This window comes from Sabethes cyaneus, chromosome 3, assembly GCF_943734655.1.
Source record: "Sabethes cyaneus chromosome 3, idSabCyanKW18_F2, whole genome shotgun sequence".
Classification (NCBI taxonomy): Eukaryota; Metazoa; Arthropoda; class Insecta; order Diptera; family Culicidae; genus Sabethes; species Sabethes cyaneus.
The window spans coordinates 143,105,406-143,129,369 of NC_071355.1; the positions used below are offsets into that span (position 1 = coordinate 143,105,406).

General features: G+C 39.6%; 2 protein-coding genes across 3 annotated transcripts in view; one reads left to right on the forward strand and one right to left on the reverse strand.

Annotated features, from left to right (window-relative positions):
- The window catches only part of LOC128742189 (dual oxidase), an 85,107-nt gene extending 71,420 nt beyond the window's left edge, over positions 1–13,687 (reverse strand). Inside the window, exons 1-2 of the mRNA XM_053838456.1 lie at positions 13,600–13,687; positions 5,285–5,287 (exon numbers count right to left, since the gene is read on the reverse strand). Of these exons, the coding sequence (XP_053694431.1) occupies positions 5,285–5,287; positions 13,600–13,687 (91 nt within the window). The remainder of the gene's footprint in view (positions 1–5,284; positions 5,288–13,599) is intronic.
- LOC128742190 (SWI/SNF-related matrix-associated actin-dependent regulator of chromatin subfamily A containing DEAD/H box 1 homolog) overlaps positions 1–23,964 on the forward strand; it is a 236,345-nt gene that overhangs the window by 106,694 nt on the left and 105,687 nt on the right. The gene's annotated exons all lie outside the window — the stretch shown is intronic.

Here is a 23,964-nt window from a genome sequence, read left to right on the forward strand (position 1 = left end):
TAAGGACATAGCCCAAGCAACTAATCTGGTGTTTTATAACCGTCTTATGATGGTTTTTATGACCAAAATTGGTCGTAACAGCCGCAATAAGAGTGTAATAAAGCTCACATTGTTACTTGGGAGGGGCGGATAGATTCAGATTCATTGACAACACTACTGATAAGCGACAAATACTTTGTCGCGATCTGTACCGGTTATGACAAATATCTCATCAGATCATGTTCATCGCTTGATTGCATTGAGAAATTTAACATATATAGACGATTGGTTGTGTGCGCTACATGAATCTCAATACAAACAACACGAGTAGCCCTTTTTCTCGCAGCTAGGTGAATTGTAATACTATGATCGACTGCTGAGAAGTAATAAGCGAACAAAATCTTGTGAATAAAGCTAATGATTCATTGTTTGTCATGGGCTGTACAGATCATGACCTATGCGTATGACGATAACTCGCAGATTCGATCAAAATCACGGATTTTCCATCCCTGCCCAACAGCCGTGCCCAATATGCGATCTGCTTCGAATTATTACTTTTTAGACGCCTGTATGATTGGCCCTCATGGCCCGATGACGACTGTGAAACGACCCCGGATGACGAGTCGATTCAGTTTAGAAGATGAAAATTATCATATGAAAAACTTACTATCACTACAGTTTAATTGACGAAAATTCACAGTACGAGACATTCTCTTCCTACGGACGTTCTTTTGCACTTTTGTAGTGATGTTTCGGAGGATTCATTCCAACTAATAATGAGGGTCTCGATCAGCTTGTTAGAAAAATCACTTCAGTGTGTGACAGTTCTACAATTGTTGCGGTTGCATGCTTATATACTTTAGTTAGATGAAGGCCATTTTTTTGCTTTGTTGGCTTTTATGCAAGAGATGCCATGCCGGGCCAATTTCTCATGACTGGGCGCTTGATGAGTGGTGAATTAGCAAAGAAACTACAGTTACAATAAAAGATTAAGACTAGCACTGTGCAATGCACATCACATCGGGAGAACCAACTTTAATATTTTCACATTTTTGTGATAAGCCCACAATTTTGCTTTAAATTGTAAATTGCACATGATTTAATCAATTTAATGTATCTAAGCTTAAAATTGTTCGATATATTACTGCTACACGTGCATTACTGCTTGAATTGTAAAAAAATTACATTTTTAAAGCTTTTGATATCGTGGCTATAGCCACTATGGGTCAACCTAGTCCCTACATGTAGTCTTAAATTAGTTCTTTTTTGTATCAAATTTATTTTGGATTGAGTTGTCTTGTATATTCTCAAGTATTTTTCAGGCCTTTTGCCCAGTGTCAATTTTTTTGACTGTTTATAAATTTTGTTCCATTTTCGTCTCAAATTTTCGGCAGCAAATATAGCATCTTTTGGCAATGAAATGATTCATACTCAAAATGGAGTTTAAAAGGAGATTTATATAGAAGTTTATCATTTTATACTATTCAGAAACCGTAAGAATTTTATCGAAATAGTCTTAGCTTTTGTACCCAGGAGCGACTAACTCTTGACACTGTGTGTAGTTAATATTTTGCATTAATAGTTTCTAAATTTTGACTTTAGTTTTCTCAGTTTGTCATCGATTTGCACAAAAATAATTAAATTATTTTTACCTTATATCTTTTTATCAATAGTAATAACTAGATTTTCCAGAAAATCACAAGTTTTCACAACATCACTTATCGTAGGCTATGAAGACTCATCCTACTACTGACTCTAGTCGGATCGGAATTTATTAGAGTATATTCCAACAGTAACAGTTAAATAAATTACGAACTAAGCACTATTTTCAAACGACATTCATTCATTTGTTAATATTTGTTCGTTATATTGCAAGTTCTGGCATGTTCAGCCTATTGTACGTAAACAAGTTAAATGAAAGACATCCTCTAATGAGCCTCGTTCAGTGTTGATTTGTGCGCTCAGAGGCAATTATTTCTTGCTAGCGAGATCATGACCATAAACTGCAATGACACAACATAACAACGCACTTCGTCATTCTACCGACCGCCAATAGGAGTTCCTTCTTAGTACATGGAATGAAATTTTGAGGAGACAATTTTATACCTAAAAGCGTTTTCGAAACCACAAGCAGGATTTTAGGCAGATGTGAAATTTAGAATTACCATTAATTTCTCTGTTGTCTAGCTACGGTATGCTAATATTAACTACGGAAATGATCTTCGCTTTTTTTTTTGACATTACTGTGCATTCTGTCGTTTCCTATTTCGCTCGATATCATGCCGAATTATTGTGATTTTGTAACCCCAAGCAACAAGAACCCGGAACCACAACCATATATTCCGAATTCATCGAAACGTAACGACAGAAAACAAAATTATTCGAATCTATGCTTATTGGATCACAAGCTGAAACAAATGATGAGAGGTGTGGACAATCTGAATACATTGGTTTTCCTTTTAGACAAAAAATCCATTCTCAAAAGTGTCTACGGAATAATTGCAAAGCTGATTTCACAAGTCACGAACCTCTTTGTTCTAGTTCCGGGATGCTTAGGGAAAATTTCAAAGCACAGCCTGTTTGAAGAGACAATCAAAAGTGCTTATAAATTCCAACGCCCGATGAACATATTTCTAGTTCCTGGTTGGCAGAACGCACCAAATTGCTTTCATTTGTTCCACAATTATAAATGCGAACAAAAAATTTATGCACCATCACTTTCGACGCGGCTTCAGACTTGAATACAATACACCGAAGGTCGTTCTCCCGATTCTGCCGCTTTGAGCTCAAGTGGGAAACCTCTCATCCATCACACCCCCGATATGTGCGAGCCTTCTCGCGTTAAATAACCGTAAGCATGATCGACCAATAAACGTGCTTCACAGTGTGTACAATTGCTATATTATTATTACTGCTCATTCATGGTATTGTTTTGTTATTTATTGTAGGATACGTCAATTTTGCTTGATTCCCCTTGTGGAATGCATTTTCGTTGCAGTACAATCCTAATTTTATGTTCCGTAATTATGAGTATCATTGAGCAATGAAAAAAAAGAAACAATCCCGTGCCAATGCTTATTAGATACATAAAATATAGCTAAAATAATAGAAAAGCTACGTTGAATTTAAACTGTGCAGTCAGTAAGCTTCCAAATTTTGGCCAGATCAAATTTGCAAATTTCACTGTGTTGTGTTCATTCCAATTACGGAAAGTGCGCGTTGTGCTTTTATGTGGTCAATTATCCACTTGCACAAACCCTTTTAGGCATCGAAAGTGTCAGTTTAGGTAACGCTCTTAGTTAGTGTTAGTGACTGAAAATCTAACTTAAGCTTAACCGGTGACCTTCACTGAAGTTTCCGTTGGGTGGTGGCACATTTTTGTTTCCTATTTGGCCGTGAAGCCTTTCTCAAAACACAGATTATCAGGAAGAAAATGAGTAGGAGGATTCCTTAATAAGATGCTTAAAAACAATGTCTCATTAATGCAATGATTGAGTCTGATATTCGATGGGCAAAACGCTGGTAAGTACAATTCCTTTCATACACAGACAGACTGCCGCGGCAGTCTTCAAATCCGGTTTGTCGATCGTAATTAGAAATCACCGGAGTCCAGTCGTAGCACGTGTTAACTTTGAACACTTGAGCAATTAACCGTCCCCATGGCCCGTCGAAGTGGCTGACTGGCCGGCGAGCGATCGATTTGCTGTGGAAGAGGATGAATTCTTGCCCGTTTACGGTAACCGAAGCGTGATCGAGAGTTTGCGGAATATGATTGCAGTACAATTATATAATCGGAACACATGACGGAATATGCAAGGATTTGAATAATCAACGATGATTTACAGTTTCGTGCAGATCAGAAACAGTAATCGTGCCCCAATGGAAAAGGGATTTGCATAACCCTTCGGTGCCTATATCTTCTGCGCCAGCTTTTGGTCATAAGTAGATTTGTATTGAGCAGTGAACCAGAGAATCAAGTAAAGGCTTATTTGACAGCAGTTTGTTTAACCCATTAACCCGAATCAGCCCAGAATTACCCTGTAAAAGCAGACAAGTTTGTAACTTTGTGGTGCTATTGCATCATTATACTGTCAAACTGTATCTATTTGCCTTCGAAAAAGTGTTACCTGATTATGTAAATATCAATTTGTTTATAGGGAGAAGCATAAAATCTGTCAAGTGATGCTATATGACATCATTGGGCTGATTCGGGTTAAGCCCCACACTTTCTCCAGTAGTTATCTACTGGAAGCTGTAACTGAAGCTTCCAGGATAGTATTTTTTTAGATCAATTAAAAAAACGAAGAGATATATTTTTAATTAAACCCCTATGCCCCGCAACGGTACGCCGCGAAAATGCAAACACATGAACTAATAGCAGGGTGTGCGAGGTTTATTGCACAGCTTCATCATTCCAGCAGGGTTAGAACATAAGATGCGGAAGGTGCCATTGGGTTCGCTAAAAGTAGTCGATGTAATGACTTGTTCGACGAGGAATTCCAGAGTTGGATCGAGCGCGGACGTCGATGCTGTAGCAGGGGACTCGTCAAAACGTGAAACGATATAGATAGAAACGAAGACAATCTAGTTTTCCCGGGATAAGAAGTGCCGCCTGGAAGAAATGGAGTGCGAGGACATGGGACAGCTGTATTGTTCTCAGGAAACGCGTACATTCTACAAGAAACTGAATGTATCCCGCAAAGGTTTTGTGCTACGAGCCGAAACATGTCGGGATAAGGACGGATGGATCTTGCCGGATGGACGTGAGGTGATTTAAGGGTGGATGAGTACTTGAATGGCGCAGATACGAAATACCAAGACATTAGGAGCAATGACCACATCAGTACGGCAAATGATGATAATGTACCGACTTTCACAATACTTAAAGTGATCGAAACTATCAAGCAGCTCAAGAACAACGAGGCAGCTGGCAAATATGACATCGCAGCGAAGCTTATCAAGATTAGTTGGTATAGACAGGAGAAGATGGACTACCAGTCTGTACCGAATGATAGCCACGATCTGGGTAACGGAACAGCTACCGGAGGAGTGGAAGGAGGAGGTGATATGCGCAATATACAGGAAGGGCGACAATTTTGAATGTGAGAACCATCGAATGATCACCATTCCCAACACCGCCTATAAGGTGCTTTCTCAGATCATCTTTCGCCGTCTATCGCCGCTAGCAAGTAGATTCGTGGGGAGTTAACAAGCCAGTTGTGTGGACGGGCGATCGATAACGGACCAAATCTTTGTATTGCGACAGACTCTCCAAAAGTGTCGCGAATACCATGTCCTTTCACACCACCTATTCATAGATTTCAAGGCCGCCTACTATGCTATCGACCGTGAAGAGCAATGCTAAATTATGGACGAAAACGGCTTTCCCAGGAAGCTGACAAGACTGATTACGGCGACGATAGATGGTGGACAATGTTGTGTGAGGATATCGGGCGCGTTATCAGGCCCGTTTGAAACACGCAGGGAACATCGACATTGTCGGAGGGACATTTCGGACGGTTGCTGAACAGTATACCAAGCTGACACATGACGCAGTAAAGGCTGGATTATTGGTAAATACCCCTAAACCCAAGTACCTGTTGGTAGGAGGAACAGAGCGCAATCGCGCTCGTATAGGATGTAGTGTGATAGTCGACGGGGGCGAGTTCGAGCTGGTGGACGAATTTATATAACTCGGGTCGTTAATGACGTCGGATAAGAACTGTAGTAGAGAAATACACATACGTATCCTTGCCGGAAGTTGTGCTTACTACGGACTCCACAAGACTCTAAGGTCTTGTAAGCTTCATCCTCGTACAAAATGTATCATGTATAAAACGCTAATAAGACCGGTGGTCCTCTACGGGCACGAAACGTGGACAATGCTTGACGGGGACTTGAACGCACTGGTCGATTTTGAACGCCGTGTGGTTAGGACCATGTTCGGTATGTGAGAGGGGTATATGGAGGAGAAGGATGAGCTCTTCGGCGAACCCAGAAAGAATGGCGGCCTACAACCACGCAAAAATGGCGTTCGCCTTGAATCCGGTTGGTATTAGACGAAGAGGTGCGCAGCGTGCTATATGGTTAGGGAGAAGAACAAGACTGGGAAGTATGAGACATTCGAGAAACTGAAGACGGACAACCATGGACCGAGTTTGTTGACGGAACATTGTTACGCGGGTGAAATCTTATAGGACATCGCGCCAGGATAAGTAAGTAAGTAAGTAAGCAAGTAAGTACACATAGTATTTTTTTACCAAAAACAAGTGTTTGGAAAATTTATGAAGACGAAAAAAACTGGTAAACGGCTCGGTAATGCGTACCATCGGTGCCTTGCGCACTGGGCATAAAATAAATCCCACAATGGTCCATAGCCTCTTACCCAGCAACTCCTACCCCCACCTCCAAGTAATACCAGCTGGGATACAAGCAACCTCGGTGGAGATCGGGTAACCAGCCCCGGTGGAAGCTAAGGTCGTATGCTGACAGGAGAGGAGGGCTTCTTCGAGCTACGTTGGCCCTCCGGTTATTCTGTGGGATTGATTGCGGGCTTTGCAAGCCTGAACCACTAAAAAACCAAAGCAATGAACTCCGTAAGTAACAACAGGACCCGCTTGGGCAGTACCGTGGTAATCGACGAGTTCGTATACATTCGATCACTGGCAATAGAGGACAATAACACCAGTCGTATGCAGGGTTGCCACATGTACAGATTATTCTGTGTTTAACAGAAATTTGAAATAAATCGCCTGTACAGAATCTGAATGCAAAGAATATAGATTTTCGCCCATTACACAGATTTAACAGATTTTTGAGCTTTTACATTAGAGTGAAAGAGACGGAAATAGTCAGCAAAATGACTCTCCGTCTCTTTCACTCTCATTATTTTGCATTGGACAGATTTTTGCACAGATATTTTTCCTCGCTGTACAGATGGTTAGATTTTTCCAACAAAAAACACAGAATTATATGTGGCATCCCTGGTCGTATGATTAAAAGGCGTATTATCAGCGGAAGTCGGGCTTACTACGGACTGCACAAATACTTGCCGTCGAACAATCTGAGCCCCCGTACAAAGTGCACACTGTACAATGCGCTACTATAATTAGACCGGTTCTCCTCTATGGGTACGAAACGTGGACACTGCTAGTAGAGGACCTACGAGCACTCGGAGTTTTCGAACGGCGGGTGCTAAGAACCTTTGGCGCAGTGAATGAGAACGGTGTATCGAGGCGAAGAATGAATCACGAGCTCGCGCGTCTGTACGGCGAACCCAATATTCAGAAAGGGGTTGAAGCTGGATGGATACGTTGGGAGGGACATGTTGCTAGAATGCCGGACAACTATCCTCCGAAAATGGTTTTCGCATCGAATCCAACAAGTAGGTATGAGAAAGACGAAGAAGAGCACAGCGAGCGAGGTGGCAAGACCAGGTGGAGCGATATCTGGCGAGCACCGGGTACCTGTGGAACTGGAGGTCACCAACTGCCATGGACCGTAATAGATGCGGAATGACTAATATGACGATAAATGAAAGAGGATGATGAAAGAGTAGAAAGCCGCGCGGGCTTCCAAGATGCGCAGTGCAACACGTTAGAACGTGGAACGTGGACACAAACAGAAAAGAAGATGTAGCGAACCCAAATCTTTCGAGAGAAAAGAGCTGCCTACAAGAGTACTAGCATGCGGAATCGTAGCAGCTGCATCGTTCTACAAAAAACTGAACGCATCACGCAAAGGCTTTCAGCCGCGAACTGAAAAATGTCGGAATAAAAATGATAGTATATGGACTGACGATCGTGGGGTGAGGAGAATATCCCATTCAACCATCCGGTATCAGTATTTGTGGCTTGAGCGTTCTCCCCAAGTTAAGCATAAGCACAAGCATGGGATACCGTTGCTCTGTATTACTCTCAAAGTACTCTGTAGGGTAATCCTCAACCGGATCCAGGGGAAGATCGACGCTATTCTCCGGCGGCAGCAAGCTGGATTCCGTGCTGGCCGATCATGTGTAGACCATTTCACAACGCTCCGCATTATATTGGAGCAGATCAACGAATTCCAGGACTCTCTTCTGCTGGTGTTCGTTGACTTCGAAAAGGCGTTCGACCGACTCAACCACGAAAATATCTGGGGCGCACTTAGGCGCAGAGAAGTTCCAGATAAGCTAGTCCATCTCATCGAGACTCAATACGAGGCGTTCTCGTGCAAGGTCTTGCACGACGGCGTCCTGTTCGACCCCATAAGGGTTACTGCTGGCGTGAGACAGGGCTGCATTTTATCACCGCTTCTGTTTCTCATCGTTATCGATGAGATATTAGTTGGAGCAATTGACAATAGACCACATCGAGGATTGCCTCGGAATTCTCTAACGATGGAGCAGCTAAATGACCTCGACCTAGCCGACGACATTGTCTTGCTCGCACAACGCCGAAACGATATGCAGAGCAAGTTAAATGACCTCTCTGAGACCTCCCATACAACAGGTCTCACAATAAATGTAGCGAAAACTAAGTCTATGGTAGTGAACACTGATAATTTGACCAACTTCACAGTAGCGGGACAACAAGTTGAGCAGGTAGACGTCTTTCAATATCTTGGTAGCCAGACAACGTCCGATGATGGTACCAAGACTGATAGCCACACGGATCAGGAAGGCCAGGGGTGCCTTTGCAGGTCTGCGAAACATTTGGCGCGAAAACCAGATCACTCTACGTACGAAAACCCGAATCTTTAAATCAAACATTAAATCCGTACTGCTGTATGCCTGCGAAACGTGGTGCGTGTCAGTGGAGACAACGCAAAAACTGCAGGTATTCATTAACCGGTGCCTGCAATGCATTATTCGTGCCTGGTGGCCTGATAACTGGATATCCAATAAGGAACTCCATCGTCGGTGTCATCAACGGCCGATAGCCATAGAAATTCGTGAACGTAGGTGGAAGTGGATCGGACACACCTTGAGGAAAGGAGCGAACGAAGTTTGCAGAGAAGCACTCGACTGGAATCCACAAGGACAGCGTAGAAGAGGCATTCCCAGAGGCTCATGGCGACGCAGCCTAGCCAACGACATCCGGGCTATAGACGAGAACCTGTCCTGGCGACAGGTAAAAGCCATGGCGGGTAACCGTCAGCAGTGGAGATCTGATGTCATCCCTTTGTTCTGCCGGACCGGCGGACATGGACACATAAGTAAGTAAAACATGGGATACCGTTCGCGTGCTGCTACTCCGCTGTTGACCAGTACCTACCAATAAAAATTGCAAAATGATGACTAGAAAAAGCATGCTTGAAACAGCACACTATTCCTCATTGTGCAACCTTATTAGGTCTCTGCGTGCTGAACAATACCGACGCCGGCCACGTCCGAATGCGGGTCCTGGTGCTAGATGGGAAGGAATTTTAGTCCAATACTTGTTGCTACTAAAGAGCAGGGAATCCTCTGCATCTTCACAAATATTTCGGGAAAGAAATTGTTGTTAGTTGAAGGGAGAGTCAGATGAAGATCAATATTAATGGATAATGTACTGTCGAAACCCACGCGCGGTTTTGGTGGGGTTTCATTAAAACGCCCGTGAAGTCTCTTAGCATCGACTAACTCGGATATTCGATTATCTCAATCGAGTACATGCTACAGATATCGTAAACTCCTCCATCTATCCCGGTAAAGGAGTTATTTATTCATGCCGGCACACAATATGTTGTCTTAAAATGTCATGGAGATATACTGGAAAACCTGACTCTTCTTTTGTAAACCCAATATATTGGTGGCGAAAGTTATCAAGCATTGCGCGAGACCGTGATACCATCGTGAGTTTATTGCATCGACGACGAAAACTATCCGAGAAAAAAAACGAATTCGAAGGACGTCCGCACGAAATAACACTTCTCTCATGGAATCGAATTTTCTTGTAAAACCAGTATAATTACGAAAATTAAGATATAAACAATACCTTTTTAATTAATTTAATATAATGCTAATGGTGCCCATATACAACCATAATTTAATGTATATCGAAAAATACTATGCACATGAGAGATCTACGGCTCGAAAACTACGTGACAACTTGAACTTATTACGTATAGCTGAAAATAAAAATCAGGGATAACGAAACGAGCCAATATAGTCCCTAAGTTAATAAACATTTCCTCCTATCAACACTAATATGCAGAGATATAGCTTTTTAATACAGTATAATGTAGGTAATACACAAATAAAAAATCAAAAACTTATTTCAGCCATGAAATGGATTTAATGGAGATACGACGCGACCTAAGTTATATTAAAAGATATACCACAGACAAACAGACGCGTCTCTCGCGTTAATTCTATCGTATCAATCGTCTACCGACAAGGCAACCAATTCAATTATGGTATCTTCAATTATGGTATATGGCACAGGCGCCATATAAATTCTACTCAGTGGGCACCGTCACAAAAAAAAACAAATCACGGTTCAAAATGACACAAGGAGAGTGTAAAATGACATATTTGAAATGAATAATATGTTAATGTTCAGCCTGACAAGGTCAATTCGTTTTTTTTTCGCCATTCGCTTCACAACGACTCACATAAGCTTTTGAGCTTTTGCCACTACTTTTGTACATATGATATGTTCCACAATTCAAATCACCATACAAATCCTTTCAAGCGGTTGAAATTAGACATGAACTTATCTGAAAGCACTACGAAGTCCTTCAAAAAATCATTAAACAATATGGAATCAATAACTAATAGATAGTTATCATTATTTAGGCTTTAGATGATTGCGGCGATGTCTGCGATAAATCCTGTATTAAGGTTCTTTCACAACATAAATAATATGTTATTTAATTATCGGATTGCGCCAGATATAACTGCAGCTTCTCGACATTTAGATTCACTGCAAAAATTGTAAGTAGCTTCTTCGAGAGCGGTTAAGTGCGATAGAAACGATGTGTATAGATATATTATTATGCAAAAAATGTCCAACGGCTCTCATCGCAATCGAATGTGTCATCCGTCAAAGCTCGTGTCGGCCGGCAGGTGCTTTGAATATCCGTTTTTGCATTGGCTGCAAATTGTTAAATCATCTTCCCATTATACCTCGTACGTCTCCTCCCACAACAGTGCAGTGTGACTCGATTGAATGTGCCACCGCATCGAGTAGCGGGGTAGCACAGTGGGTTGATCTAATCGCCGCGTGTTGACTGCCACGGCTCGTTCTTGGTATAATCACCTCAAGTAGGTTAATCATAAATCAATCGCATTCAATTTTTCTGCAAGTTGAAGCTTGAACTGCCGGCTGCCGTTCGGCTTAACACACTTTACGCAATAAGAAATAATTATCGACTTCGAATAGAATATCGTGCTTCCACCTGTACGACCGGCCAGTCAAACCTGTTGAACAATTTTGTTTCACACATGCATACTACCTACAATGTTTCGAACGCTTTGCCACCACGGTATTAAAAAGTCATTAGTTTTATTATGTTTTCGAAAAGTGTTACTAATTTAGCTTAATTTCTTCATAATCGATCGGTACTCCCTCTCCGCTCAGCATATGTACATAAGTCATTTACAGGTGTTTCTCACTGTTAACAGAGCCCTCATTACCGTCGACATAGCTTAGCAAGTCATTTCTGCTATTGCTAGGCAATTTGCTACTAGATTTAAATAGCCTCAACTTTTCCTTCAGAATGTGTTCCTTTCGCCATGAATAAGCACCTTTCAAAGCGTAGTTATATCTCAATAGAATGGTATAGTTTGAATGAATGTATTTTGTTCAAATTCTAATTAACTAACCTACTTTCGATACATTGTTTCGATACCTTGTCTATTTTGGTACGGTGAGTGCAATTCATAATGGAAACAATCACTAGGAAAGAATAGTGACAAAACAAATCGTAAAATTTGATATAAAAATCTTTACTTTTCTTTCCCTGATAGTTTGCTTTACATTAATTTAATAAACCAGATAATATAAGTTGGAATAATTTAGTCGAGCACTATAAGACACAGCAAAACTATGACCCACATTTCTGATTTCGCAATTAGACTCTAGCAGCTTCTGTACGGATTAATCAATTAGTTGCGCGCACGAGCCGCTCTGATCGATCAACCTTGAAGGAGTCTTTAGAAAGAATCACCCGTGAAGCGGCGGAAGGTCTGAGAAGACGAACACGTGAAAACCGCCACCATCATCAAAGCCTTGTAGCATAGTAAAGGCCCCCATAAAACTGGTGGCAAAAACAATGCCTAACTATGCTTAAAGCTTTTAACGATCAAAAGGGGTAGAATGCAAAAAAAATGTATGAATAGAATTAACTTCATGAATAGCACAGCACCAATGGCACTTTAATCAAAATCGCACAGTTAATCACTGATTAGTGGCTGATGCAGGGTCTCAGAGGACATCCTTTCGTGGTTTCATCGTGACGATGGCAAAACTAAAGTGGTCATTGATTGCAATACGCGAAGGGGAAACAATATAATTTGTGCATTTGGCTACACTATGAATGAGATACATTATAAAACTCGAAAAAAAGATTTTAATTTGTTCTACATTTGATTGATGTATAAATAATAAATAAATGAGTGTGTCCTTTACAAGCTTTTAACTTCTAAATTTAAACTTTTATAATAGTGTCCTTCACAATTCAATTGCAGCATTCTTTGTGTTTCAGTTTGAATTTCTCAGGTCTCTATCTCAGGTAACATTGCAATCTTTGGATAACAACCTCCATGGCGTTAGCTCCGGGGACTGGGCGGTGCCGCCAAAGAGTTAATAGGATCTTTACCCTAGCCCCGTAATTTTCCTGTACTCTAATAACCGGCTGCGAAGTCTGTCGATAAAGAAGGGTTAAGTTCAGAAGGATGTTTACACCCATGGCTTTGCTTTGCTTTGCTCCATGGCGTTTTGCGAAGCTACCAACCTCATTATAACAAGTTATGATATTGCCCCTTTTATGACTATTTAGACTACTGTGATAATCATTTATTGCAACGTACCGCATTTTGCACTGTTAATCTGACACTAGAGTGGCTTTTAGTTTGATCTACTAATGAGTTTGACTTCTTTTTCCTTCTTCCCCTTCTTTTTCACTTCAGTTTCTTTGAGCGAAATCGTATGCGAGATTCGACTGTGATAATCGTGTAAATCGGGGTAGTCTAAATAGGAGCAAATGTCGCAATACGATAAATAAAAACTTAATTCACTTCGAGGCGTTTGAGCTGACGAACAATCGCAGGTTGTGATTCTTCATCTAAATTTAAAATAATCACTCTATTACGTTGGAATTCCAGGAACATTGCTGTATTTCAAAAAAATTAAGTGGCCAAATCCCCCTTTGATAAACTTTTTCGAGATTCCACTGTATTTGTAAATGGGTAGTCGCGAAAAGCACCAACCAATGAATGCTAACTAAATATAACACCAACACATCAGACAATTTCAATAAATTTTGCCTAAAATTCGATTGGATAATTAGTAATCACCAACCAAAACTGTCTAGACAATTTGAACTATGTTGTTGGATGTCGAATTTACTACGGTCCATCATCATCGCTTCTAAGGTTCGATAGCAATAGAACCATTGTAAATCTATTATCGAGATACGAAAAAAAAAAATACTCACCGCCGCCATCGTTTCGTTGAGCCAGCAGCAGAGACGTCACGAAGCAGAGAACCAAAAGGCCCACAAAGGGCCTATTAAAGACGCTCATGTCTCGATGATGTCGACGTTACACTACTTTCACTTCACTTATCTTTTCGGTATCATTTAGAAATCTTTTATATCACATCCGTTGAACACGCTAAAATATCACAAGTGACAAATAGCTGCTAAATCGTAGTCGAATGAACAAAAAATAACAATAAAACAAAATAAATCGCTAATCTATTTGGCTTTGCTGCAAGATTTGGCACTTTTTGCTTCTCTATAATTTCGCAATTGAAACTGCGGTTTCCTTTCACTTTTTTATCACGTACGGAACCTGACCGGTGCCGCTCCGTTTCGCACTGAACTTCGATCTAGTCGATACAAAAGGTGGTGGTATTTCGCTCTCTTTAGGTGGTGATCAGTGATGGCTGAATATCAACCCGAACTAAAGATTATCGGACCACTTAGCACAACCCGATCGACGAAAGATTTGCAAGCAAACTGAGCTTGAGTTGAGCAGCTGCAAACGTCTGTCTGGAAGGATCAAATGAGCAGATCCGATCGCACAGTACTCTTCCACACACAGTGAGAACACGCGTACACGCAATTTTTTTACCAAGTTGTTTCTTATTTTGAATAGGGATAACAGATGTACTTTTTTAACAAATATTTATCACTAACACTCCCATCACAAGGTCTGCAGAATTCTAGTAGCAGTAACAACAGGTACTTCGGTTAAAAATGTTGCACGATTCGTTGGTCAAATTATTGATATCCTCAATTATATTATCTCATTTCACCAGTGCGGGTCTGAAAATAGAAGAGGAAAAATTAATTAACTTTTTTTATCATTCTACGTTAAAAGGCTTAATAAATCAAATTAAATGTATTCAAATTTAACTAAGAAATTTTTCGCGACAAGTGTCATTTACAAGGTATTAATTTAAAATGTATTATTGTTACCAAATGCTATAAATCTCCTTAAGTTTATGATAAATATATAACTCCAACTTAAGAACTAAAATAAAAATTATATCGAATTGGTACACCGTTGCCAAAAATAAGGATTCCCAAGTAACAATTTGGGTTTTATTACACTCTTATGATGGCGTTTAAGACCAAAATTGGTCATGAAAACCACTATAAGAGTACAATGAAACTCACATTTTTGCTTGGGTTGTCAGAATTAAATTTGAACAATCAAAGTGCCGATGGACAATAATATAACTATAAGGATCATCTAGTACCTATTGCTATCGGTAAAGTTCCTATACTGCCGTGAATCGCATAACTGTCCCATTTTCTATGGAGTTTACTATATAAATGGGACTGTTATGTGATTCACGGCTGTATAGGTATCAATCATACTCCAACAAAAAGTTATGCTGTAGAAAGTAGAGGAGTGGTAAAATGACCAGTTGGGGCAAAACGCGCCCGCTGTCATGAATTTTCCATTTTTCGTAAGATTTATGTAATACAGGAAGCTTATGTGATCCACATAAGTTTATAATTTAAAATAGAAGTGGATGGCAGCATGATTACTGTTAAAAAGGGAAAAGTCATACATAAAATTTTACAGTGGCGGCAGGTTTATGAGTAAAGGAGAGATTTTCCATTTAATTCTACAACTATACGAAGCATTTGTGATCATTTAATTTGTTTTAAACTTGAAAACATTGGCGGAAAAACGTTGTTGGCAATAGGTTTCCCACAGTCCGTTAAACCCAGATTACTTTTTCTCGAATATTCGTGCCAATTTTTAGGAAACATCTGCATAATCTATCACAATAAGCCGTAAATTCTATATTACCACCAAAAAAGTTACCAATTTAATAGTTTTTCTTCACATTTAAATAAAACTTACTGATGGAGCTCAAGATATAAAAAATAATTATTGTTGCAGTAGAAAGGCCAGGTCACACCGCTAGGGTTTTTTAAATAAAAAATGTAACTCGAAATCTATAGGACCTACAAAAAAAATGATCTACGAGAATTAATCTTTAGAAAATATTCTGAATTTTCATGAAAAAAATACTAAAAAATAAATAAAAATTATTTCCTACACCGAAAAAAAAAATCATTTTTAAAACCAAAAATTGATTTCACAGAAAACGCCATCTCAGAAATTGATGAAATTTTTTCTGAAGATAGATAATTATGTAATCTATAAGTCTTCCATACATTGCAGAATGGGCATATTTAAGAGAAAAAAGTTTTTCTAACAAAAACTTTTTCATATACACACTGCAAAAAAGAAATAAATAGCAATAACTCCAGCGCCTCTACCCAAGTAACAATTTGGGTTTTATTACACTCTTATGATGACATTGAAGACCAAAATTGGTCTTGAAGGCCAATAAAGTACAATAAAACTCACATTGTTACTTGGGTATGGTTCAAAGGTACAAGTACCAGCGAGCCACATGCCATGGCTGTGGGAGTGATTTCATTTTGGTTCTCTTAGACTTTGAACCATTTCGCGAAAATTCAACTTTATATTTAAAATTTGACAGTTTGAAAGTTATTTCCCTTCAAGTAGTTAAAGTCAGTTCAGAATGCGAACCAGTTCATAGTTTGCCAGTCGAGGAAAAAGTGTATGTGAAAATAGATTAATTTAGATATTGTAGGTTTAAATCATAAATATGTAGAACAAATAAACACATTCTCTTTTCATGTTTTATTTACTTGTACATGACGCTATACACGATCATGAACGTAAACTCTTTTTTGGGAAGAGAGAAATGGCTGATGTGAAGAAAGATTAATTGAGTGAACTGGATAATTTCAAAATAAACCAAAAATGCATTGGGTTGTGCAATGCCCGGTGGGATTTGCACCCACGATCATACGATTGGAACTCGACTGTTTTACTGACTAAACTACCGACCCTCGTTACATCAGGTAGTCTATAGACCCTATAGGGTATACGCTCCATTAGTCGCGTAGCCAAGCACAAAGTAATTTCTTTTTTCTTGTTTTTTGAGGTATATGCTTCAATTAGTGCTAGTAGGATATAAATTTATCAAACACAAGGCATTTATTACAAGGCAAGATAATTGCATTCGTTGCACGAGAAGCTTTATAAAGAAAAAAATGAGTTTTCCGATTCAATTATATTGTACCAATAGTTGCGCTAATGTTCCCTTAATTAAGTTTGGTGTTCCTTTAATTGTGTTATTCCGTATACATTGCTAGGTTGCTAGATGAAAAAACATTGCAGCGCAACTATAGAATTGAACGCCTGTAGTTGTGTGCTTCAACTGCGCGTGCGCCTATAGTAGAGTTAGATTTTAGAAAATCGGCATTTTAGCAAATAATGCTTTAAGGGGACATTACCGACTGAAAATTTTGAAGAAAAAGAAGACAAAATTTTATTTTTTCAGGCATCTATTTTTCTTCTTTTTCATTTTTCTCAAGCTGTGTTTTGTTTACGAAACTGAAAAGTTATAAAAGTCTTTGCCAAGCTACTACCAACAAAATAAAAAAGTTTGTTCCAATACGTTGTGTAAATTCTGAGAAAAAGGTACATAAAGTTTAAAAATCGTGGTTTTCTAGGAGCGGCGTTTTATTCCGCCGAAGTTGTTCCACGCCGCACTGGAATGCTTATGTGTATGATCGTTTTTCGACCACTTCCCGTGGTCGGATCATTACAAATTTAGTATCAAAATAAGCGGAAAAGATTGCAAAATCAAAATCCGAAATAAAAAAATAATGATTTTTTCAAAATGTTTAGTCGTTTATGTCCCCTTAATTTTAAATGGTGTAGTCTAACTACCAATACTCCTAAAAACTTGTTTTATATAACGAACGTAATTGTTTTATTTAGAATGCTACGGTGACGAAAATATGCACGCCATTTCGTTTACGTTGACAAGTTACCAGCAATTTTTTCGCCTATTTTCGAGTCGAAAATGAATGTAGACCTAAAATTATTTGACGCAATTGATAAGAGAAAAGCTTTCAAATAACTATCTTATACCTATTTTATTCAATTCCTTCGATTGATGTCTTTTCAGTTGTTTGATCTGCCCCTATTTGCCACCTTGGGAAATATTTAAGCTCAAAAAAGTACTATTTTTCACCAAAAAAGCTCAAAATCTCAGAAACTTTAGAAAATAAAATATAATAATGTTCTACAGAAACGTTAATTTTAGCCAGATAAACAACTTTCTAGAACACTATGAACACGTAAAAATTGACCAGAATAAGTCAGAGTTTAAAAACTGTTTTTAAGGGTTTGTCCACGAATAACGCTTCATAGATAACTTCTATGAAGAGATACAAGTATGGTGTCTTTGACAAAGTTATTTGTATTGGTATTTACTACAACTTTGCCGAAAGTACCAGACCTGTATCTCTAATATACGAGAAAACAAATCTCATATCTCACTTTTAAGGGAATTATTCACCCAAAGATTTCTCCCACAAGAAGGGGCTTGTTATACTAAGAAGTGTTTCTAAATAAAAGACACTACATGCGAAAAACTTCGCGTTTCGGCGCAATATCACACGATCACGTATTTCGCTGTTTGGACCACTGTGCGCTGAGAAGATAGACTGCTATCTACTCTGTTAGTGTGATAGAAACTGTCACTGCTGTTGCCAACGTCGCCTGGCAAGTCTCGTGTTTAACCACCACGGTCAACAGCATTAGAAATGTCCAATTCACTCAATTAATCATTCTTCGCATTCTCTTTTAAAGGAAAATGAAAGTAAATCCTGATACATCATAAGGGCCATTTTGACAAAACATGAATTCTAGTGGATTTCAAGAGCAGAATATACAATAACTTTGAAACATTTTTGTTATCAAACCTTGCTCGGGTAGCCTCAATCCGATTGATCCAGTTTGCACAATATGGCGACCAAACAACTTCAACACTTCAACAAAATTCTTCATTTTCCAGATGAGACCGGATGAGTGCACAGTACAACGGACGAAGGCAGTGTGGGTTATCGCGCGCTTTGACAATTTTGAACATGAATCCTAGTTGTCTTTTTGCTTTATAGACGAGAACTGACAGATGGTTCTGAAAAGTCAACTTAGAGTCAATCAAAACTCCAAAATCTCAAGATCATCAATCAAAACTCCAAAAGCTCAAGCATTGGAACATTAATACGATAGTTTAATTTAAAAACTTCACGACTCTGGTCACGATGAAATAAAATCCTCACACATTTATTGTTGATACGAAGACTGCGACCGGCAGACTAAATATCACGAATGGCATGTATCAACGCGTTATCCAGTCGAGTTCCTTGACCTAGCCCGTTTCGAACGGGGACTTCTCTATAAGTCTTTTATACTTCGAACATTGGAACACCGTAGTCCTTCTTAAGCTCGAAAAGCATTTCGCCTGGTTGGGTTCGGCAGGTATTCACTACATTGGTGCTAAGTTCCTGTACCGTGGGGTCCATATTCAGCTTACAGAGTAGATCAGCTTACGACAGTTTACCTATCAGCTTCACTACATCTTCTTTTTGAGCCTTCCTCGGCTTCGCAACCGCATCCTCTTTGAGCTTCTTGACAGGTAGTTTTCACCTAACCACTCTTCACTTTTTATCGATCCCACTAGTTCCATCCGGGACCTTTTCAGTTTTCCTGGTTGCCGCTGGTTGAGGCACGCTCGCTTCACTGCCTCTTTACAACCAGCGTAGGCGTCTCATCAGGCGTAGCCATCGTAAGAGCTTCAGCGATCTCGCACTGTTTTAGAAGCTTCTGTCTTTCCACTTTGGCAGCTATAACGATAGAACGGAGGCTTACTGCAAGCTTTTTTATGTCTAAATGGACGTTCTACTTCGGGTTGATGAACGAGCACAACTCGTCCACCAACATTTTAACCTCCTCCAGCTTGCTACTAGCTAAAGATCATATAGCTCCCTCCTCATAAGGGCTGCTTGCGTTACTTTCTCGGTCGGAACTTCTGTTGCTTCTTACTACCGCTGTCTTCCGCCTTCTAGGTGGAGTTCCCAAGAGTACGCGCCTGCAATCTAATAGGGGTGTTAGATTTTGACCGGGTCGTCTTAGGCAACACCCCCGATTTCGGAAGGCTTCTCCTTTTGGAATGTGCCCCCGATTTCGGGGGTGTTCCCTTTCTGGCCTATGGCCCTAGCGACGAGCACGCTAACTTGCTGCTTTTGGCAAAGACATCCTCGATGGCATCACCAGCACCCTCGGTCGACTTCGAAACCTTGTTATTAAGCTTAATAAACTTTTCCATTCGATAGGGTCCCAACTCTAAGCCGACATTTTCGCTCGTAATGCGTAGTCGCCTCTATGATCCCTATGATCTATGGTTATCTATGCAAGAAGAGAGGTTATGTGAGGGTTGTACCCTATCCTTCATGGGGATGAGATGCAGAGCCGGATCGACACTAGTCAAGAATATTACATCTGAGAATACAGCCACCGACTTTGACATATGTGCCTAGTTTCGAATGTCTATAGAGGCCAGCCACGGTTTTACTAAGACGAAAGGCAGTCATGCCGTTGGCCTTCTCACCGTTTCGGGATGATATCACTTTCCTTAAGGTAGTAGAATAGCACGGCTGTCAGCCCTATAGCGTCTTAGGCAAGCGTATCCCGCGTTTCCAGTACACCATACACCGATCCCAATGTGCCAGCGGCACTTCCAAACATGAATTTTTAGTTCTCAGTCCTAACCTCTAACAGGACATTACGACGTCTGTAGCTGGGACTTTGTCATACTTATGGTCTTTCTTGCAATCTGTTTCACGTTGCACCAAAATCCGGTGAAGCGAGAGCTGCTCAGTACGCTCAACATTAATTATTTTTAACAAATCCAATTAATTTATCTGTTTTGCCAATAACATGAATATTACAGCAGAGCACTTAGCCCAAGCAACAATATGAGTTTTATTGTACTCTTATGACGGTTTTCATGACCAATCATAAGAGTGTAATAAAACCCAAATTGTTACTTGGGAGGGACAGTACTTATCAGCATTTGTAGCTCAAGCCACACGTTCCGTACAGTTATGGAGTGGCGAGGCGAAAAATCCACAAAGGCATAACAAAAACCTGAATAACATTGAAATTTACGATTCAACAATAAACTTTGTGTGTGATTTGTTAATTAGATAGCATCGTGTAACTTTTACATAAAATAAGAATACTATAAAAACCAGATTCAAATAAGAACTTAAATGCAACCCTCATGTTACATAACAGCTATAAAACAGCATTGGTCGGACCTGCTTCGATATTCCGGCGGTAAACCTCGAATTCAGCATGTACTTAGCAACGGTCCATTTTAACTAGTTTTCACTAACCTCGATCGAGTCGTTTCGTGATGTGATCATGTGTTTGAGTAAACACATTTGAAACCCGTAAGTTGATCACACTGCACGTATCGTCTCTTATGTACTATAATTGATTAATTCCGTAGCATTCGCGCACTGATTTTTCAGTTGTATATTACGAAGGAGACGATCTGTACAATGACGAGGGGGTGGCAATGATGAAGGTGCTAAAAATCCAAACAGCATTGAATTTAATTGATGGCCTGCCGTTTTTTCTGTATCGCTTTTTTTTGCTAACCGACTGTCTCGAGTACTCGAGCACATTGGAGCACCACTTGGATTTTTTTGGAAGCGAAAGTCGTTTCTGAGCGACCATTAGTGTTTATCCGGCCGCCACGAATAAAAAAACGCGCGCATTCACTAAAACTTTACGAACCGAAGCCGACAGGCGGATTTTGGCAAGGCAACGCAACGTGTTGCGGATTGGAAGCAACAATAAATAAACCGACTCGGTTCAGTTTGGCTATTTTTGTTGACTTTGCATAGCCCATGTTGGGTTACCGCTATTAGGTACATCCTTACATCACCAAATTTGATGCTCGCAATGTGGCGTTTCTTTGCATGTCAGATTAGCAATCATCACACAGCCAGACGACCTTCTTGGGGGTTCAAGAGGCCGAAAACTTTGCAACACCGTTCCACATATGTGGAAAGCATGATAACGCTTTTCAAAACCGCGAAATGTGTATGTTTGTATTTTATTTGTAGAATTCACAAAAACAGAGCATCTTAAGAGAATTTCAAATAAAAAGAAAAAAGTATCTCCCATTAGTAGCCGATTTTTTCGGTTGGAGCTAATGTACTTACTGTTGCAAAAGAAACAGTCATTAAACCAAGATATCATGTTCCGCGTCAATCTTACTCGATAATTTACCTGTTGTCCTTAATTAGCCTGCAAACGTGTAATACGCATCATAGAATGAATGATCAACAGATCGGATCGGTATACTTGTTTACAGCATTAGGAGCCTATTGAATACCCACCACCGCGGGTCGGATTATCTATTAGCCACAACATTTCAAAAAATAACGAACGCGAATTCCGAAATGACACCTGCTGTGAGCATGTCTCACTACAATCTGAGCACCCCAGTGGGCAATGGGGAAGGGATCAGTTACTCGGTTACTCATTTACTGTCGACCTACTGTAGCGCAGTCCGGCAAAGTTCAATCATTTGAGCTATGTCATGCCACCTACCAACTACCTGTGAGCGTAGTTTTTTTTAACGTAAAAGTTGTTCAGAATAAGAATTCGAGGTCACGGCCATTTAGCGTAAATTTTTCAACTTTTGATTTCTCTCCCACTCACTCGGCAGACACGGGTTTACGATCAACCGCGATCTTATAGCCCACAATAGTTTCTGCACTAATTTCTGAACAGGTTGCGAAAAAGTAACTTGGTGAAGGTAGCGAAACCGATCGCAGAATGAATGTTTTTTCTACAAAACGATGACTGGACGGAACAAAAATGTATCCTTTTCGTAATAGACAATTTTCTGTAGAAAATAACGCAAAAAGTTATTTTTAAGATGACCTTAAGTTAAGGACTGAGTATAAATTTTATAATTTGAACGCTATCAAACATTTTATGTTATTTGATACATAGGTATATTTCGAAATAAAGAATCTGATCCCTCAAATAAGTTTTAAACTTTTTTTATCGCTGATATAAAAAAGTTTTTAGTATTCTCTTTCATTATACGACAAGCAAAATTTTAATGATTCTAGTGCTTGAATTTGTCATCTGCTTAAAACACAGACGAAAAAATATAAGCAGACGAGAAATTTTTCAATTCAATTCTACTTCTATTCTTCTACAAATATAATCACAAAAACTTGTACTACTAGTAGCATAATTGGTTGTAAGTGATGATGCAGAATTGACGCGTTATTGTGTCTGATGATGGCCGAAGGGAAAAAGTAGTCAGAAACGTCACACCAAATTAACAGTGTTTGATTTTCACCGAAAAGAATCAACAAGTTATAATACTATTAGTGACTCGGTGATCTAAATAAGCAAATAAACTTGTACTATTAGTTGTACAATAAGTTCAGTTTAGGATGATCACTTTATTAGAAATTAGAAGAGAAAACTTGTTCATTTGTTGTAGAGTGAAACAAATCTGTTTGAAAACGGTACGAAATATTGAAGTCAAACGCATTAAAATATAAATCGATAACGCAACACATGCTACTGAGGGGTATGTAGTACGTTACTACACCATAGTTTAGTAAGTGTGACTGGAAGGTAGAAAAAAAACATATGTTCGAAGATTTCTACACCGGATGTTTACCTATCATTTCAAGGTAGGAGCCGCAAAGCGAAACGCACAAATTAACGTTAAATTGTTTTAATCCGTCAATACCGTTCTGATAAAACGGTGCCCGCATATTTGATGCGTATTGTGCAGAGCGCACTACGGAACAACAACAACATAATTAAACGGGGGCTATTCTTAAATTGTTTAAAGAACCCGCATACCAAAACAAAATTTCTCGAGGCTTCAAAGCAAATGGATACAGGAGCAACGCTCTTTAAAATCAATCGCCAATAGTGTAATTTTAAACAGCACCAAAAGCCGCATGATAGCAAACCAGCATGGCGCGCCGAGTTTTATGCTGAATCGTTCTATGTCGACTAACTTGATCGAATTAATTAGTATTTGCATCTCACAGATGGAAGCTGGAAATCAAATCGACACTTTCTATACAGATTTCTGCACAAGCTTTCTAAACTTGGTGTGCCTGGAAGACTAACTTTCTGCCGCTCTTCTAACCGCACTTTGCGTGTCAAACTGGTGTCCCTCAAGGCAGTAACTTGGGGCCTTTACTTTTCACCTTGTACATCAACGACTGATATATACCGACGGTCTAAAGATTTATCTAGTTGTGAAATCTGTCGACGATTGCAAACACTGCTGGACACATTTGGTAATTAGTGCAACAGAGGCATGGTAACAATAAGCATCGATAAATATGTGCTCATAACATTTCATCGTTATAATGTGCCTATCTCAT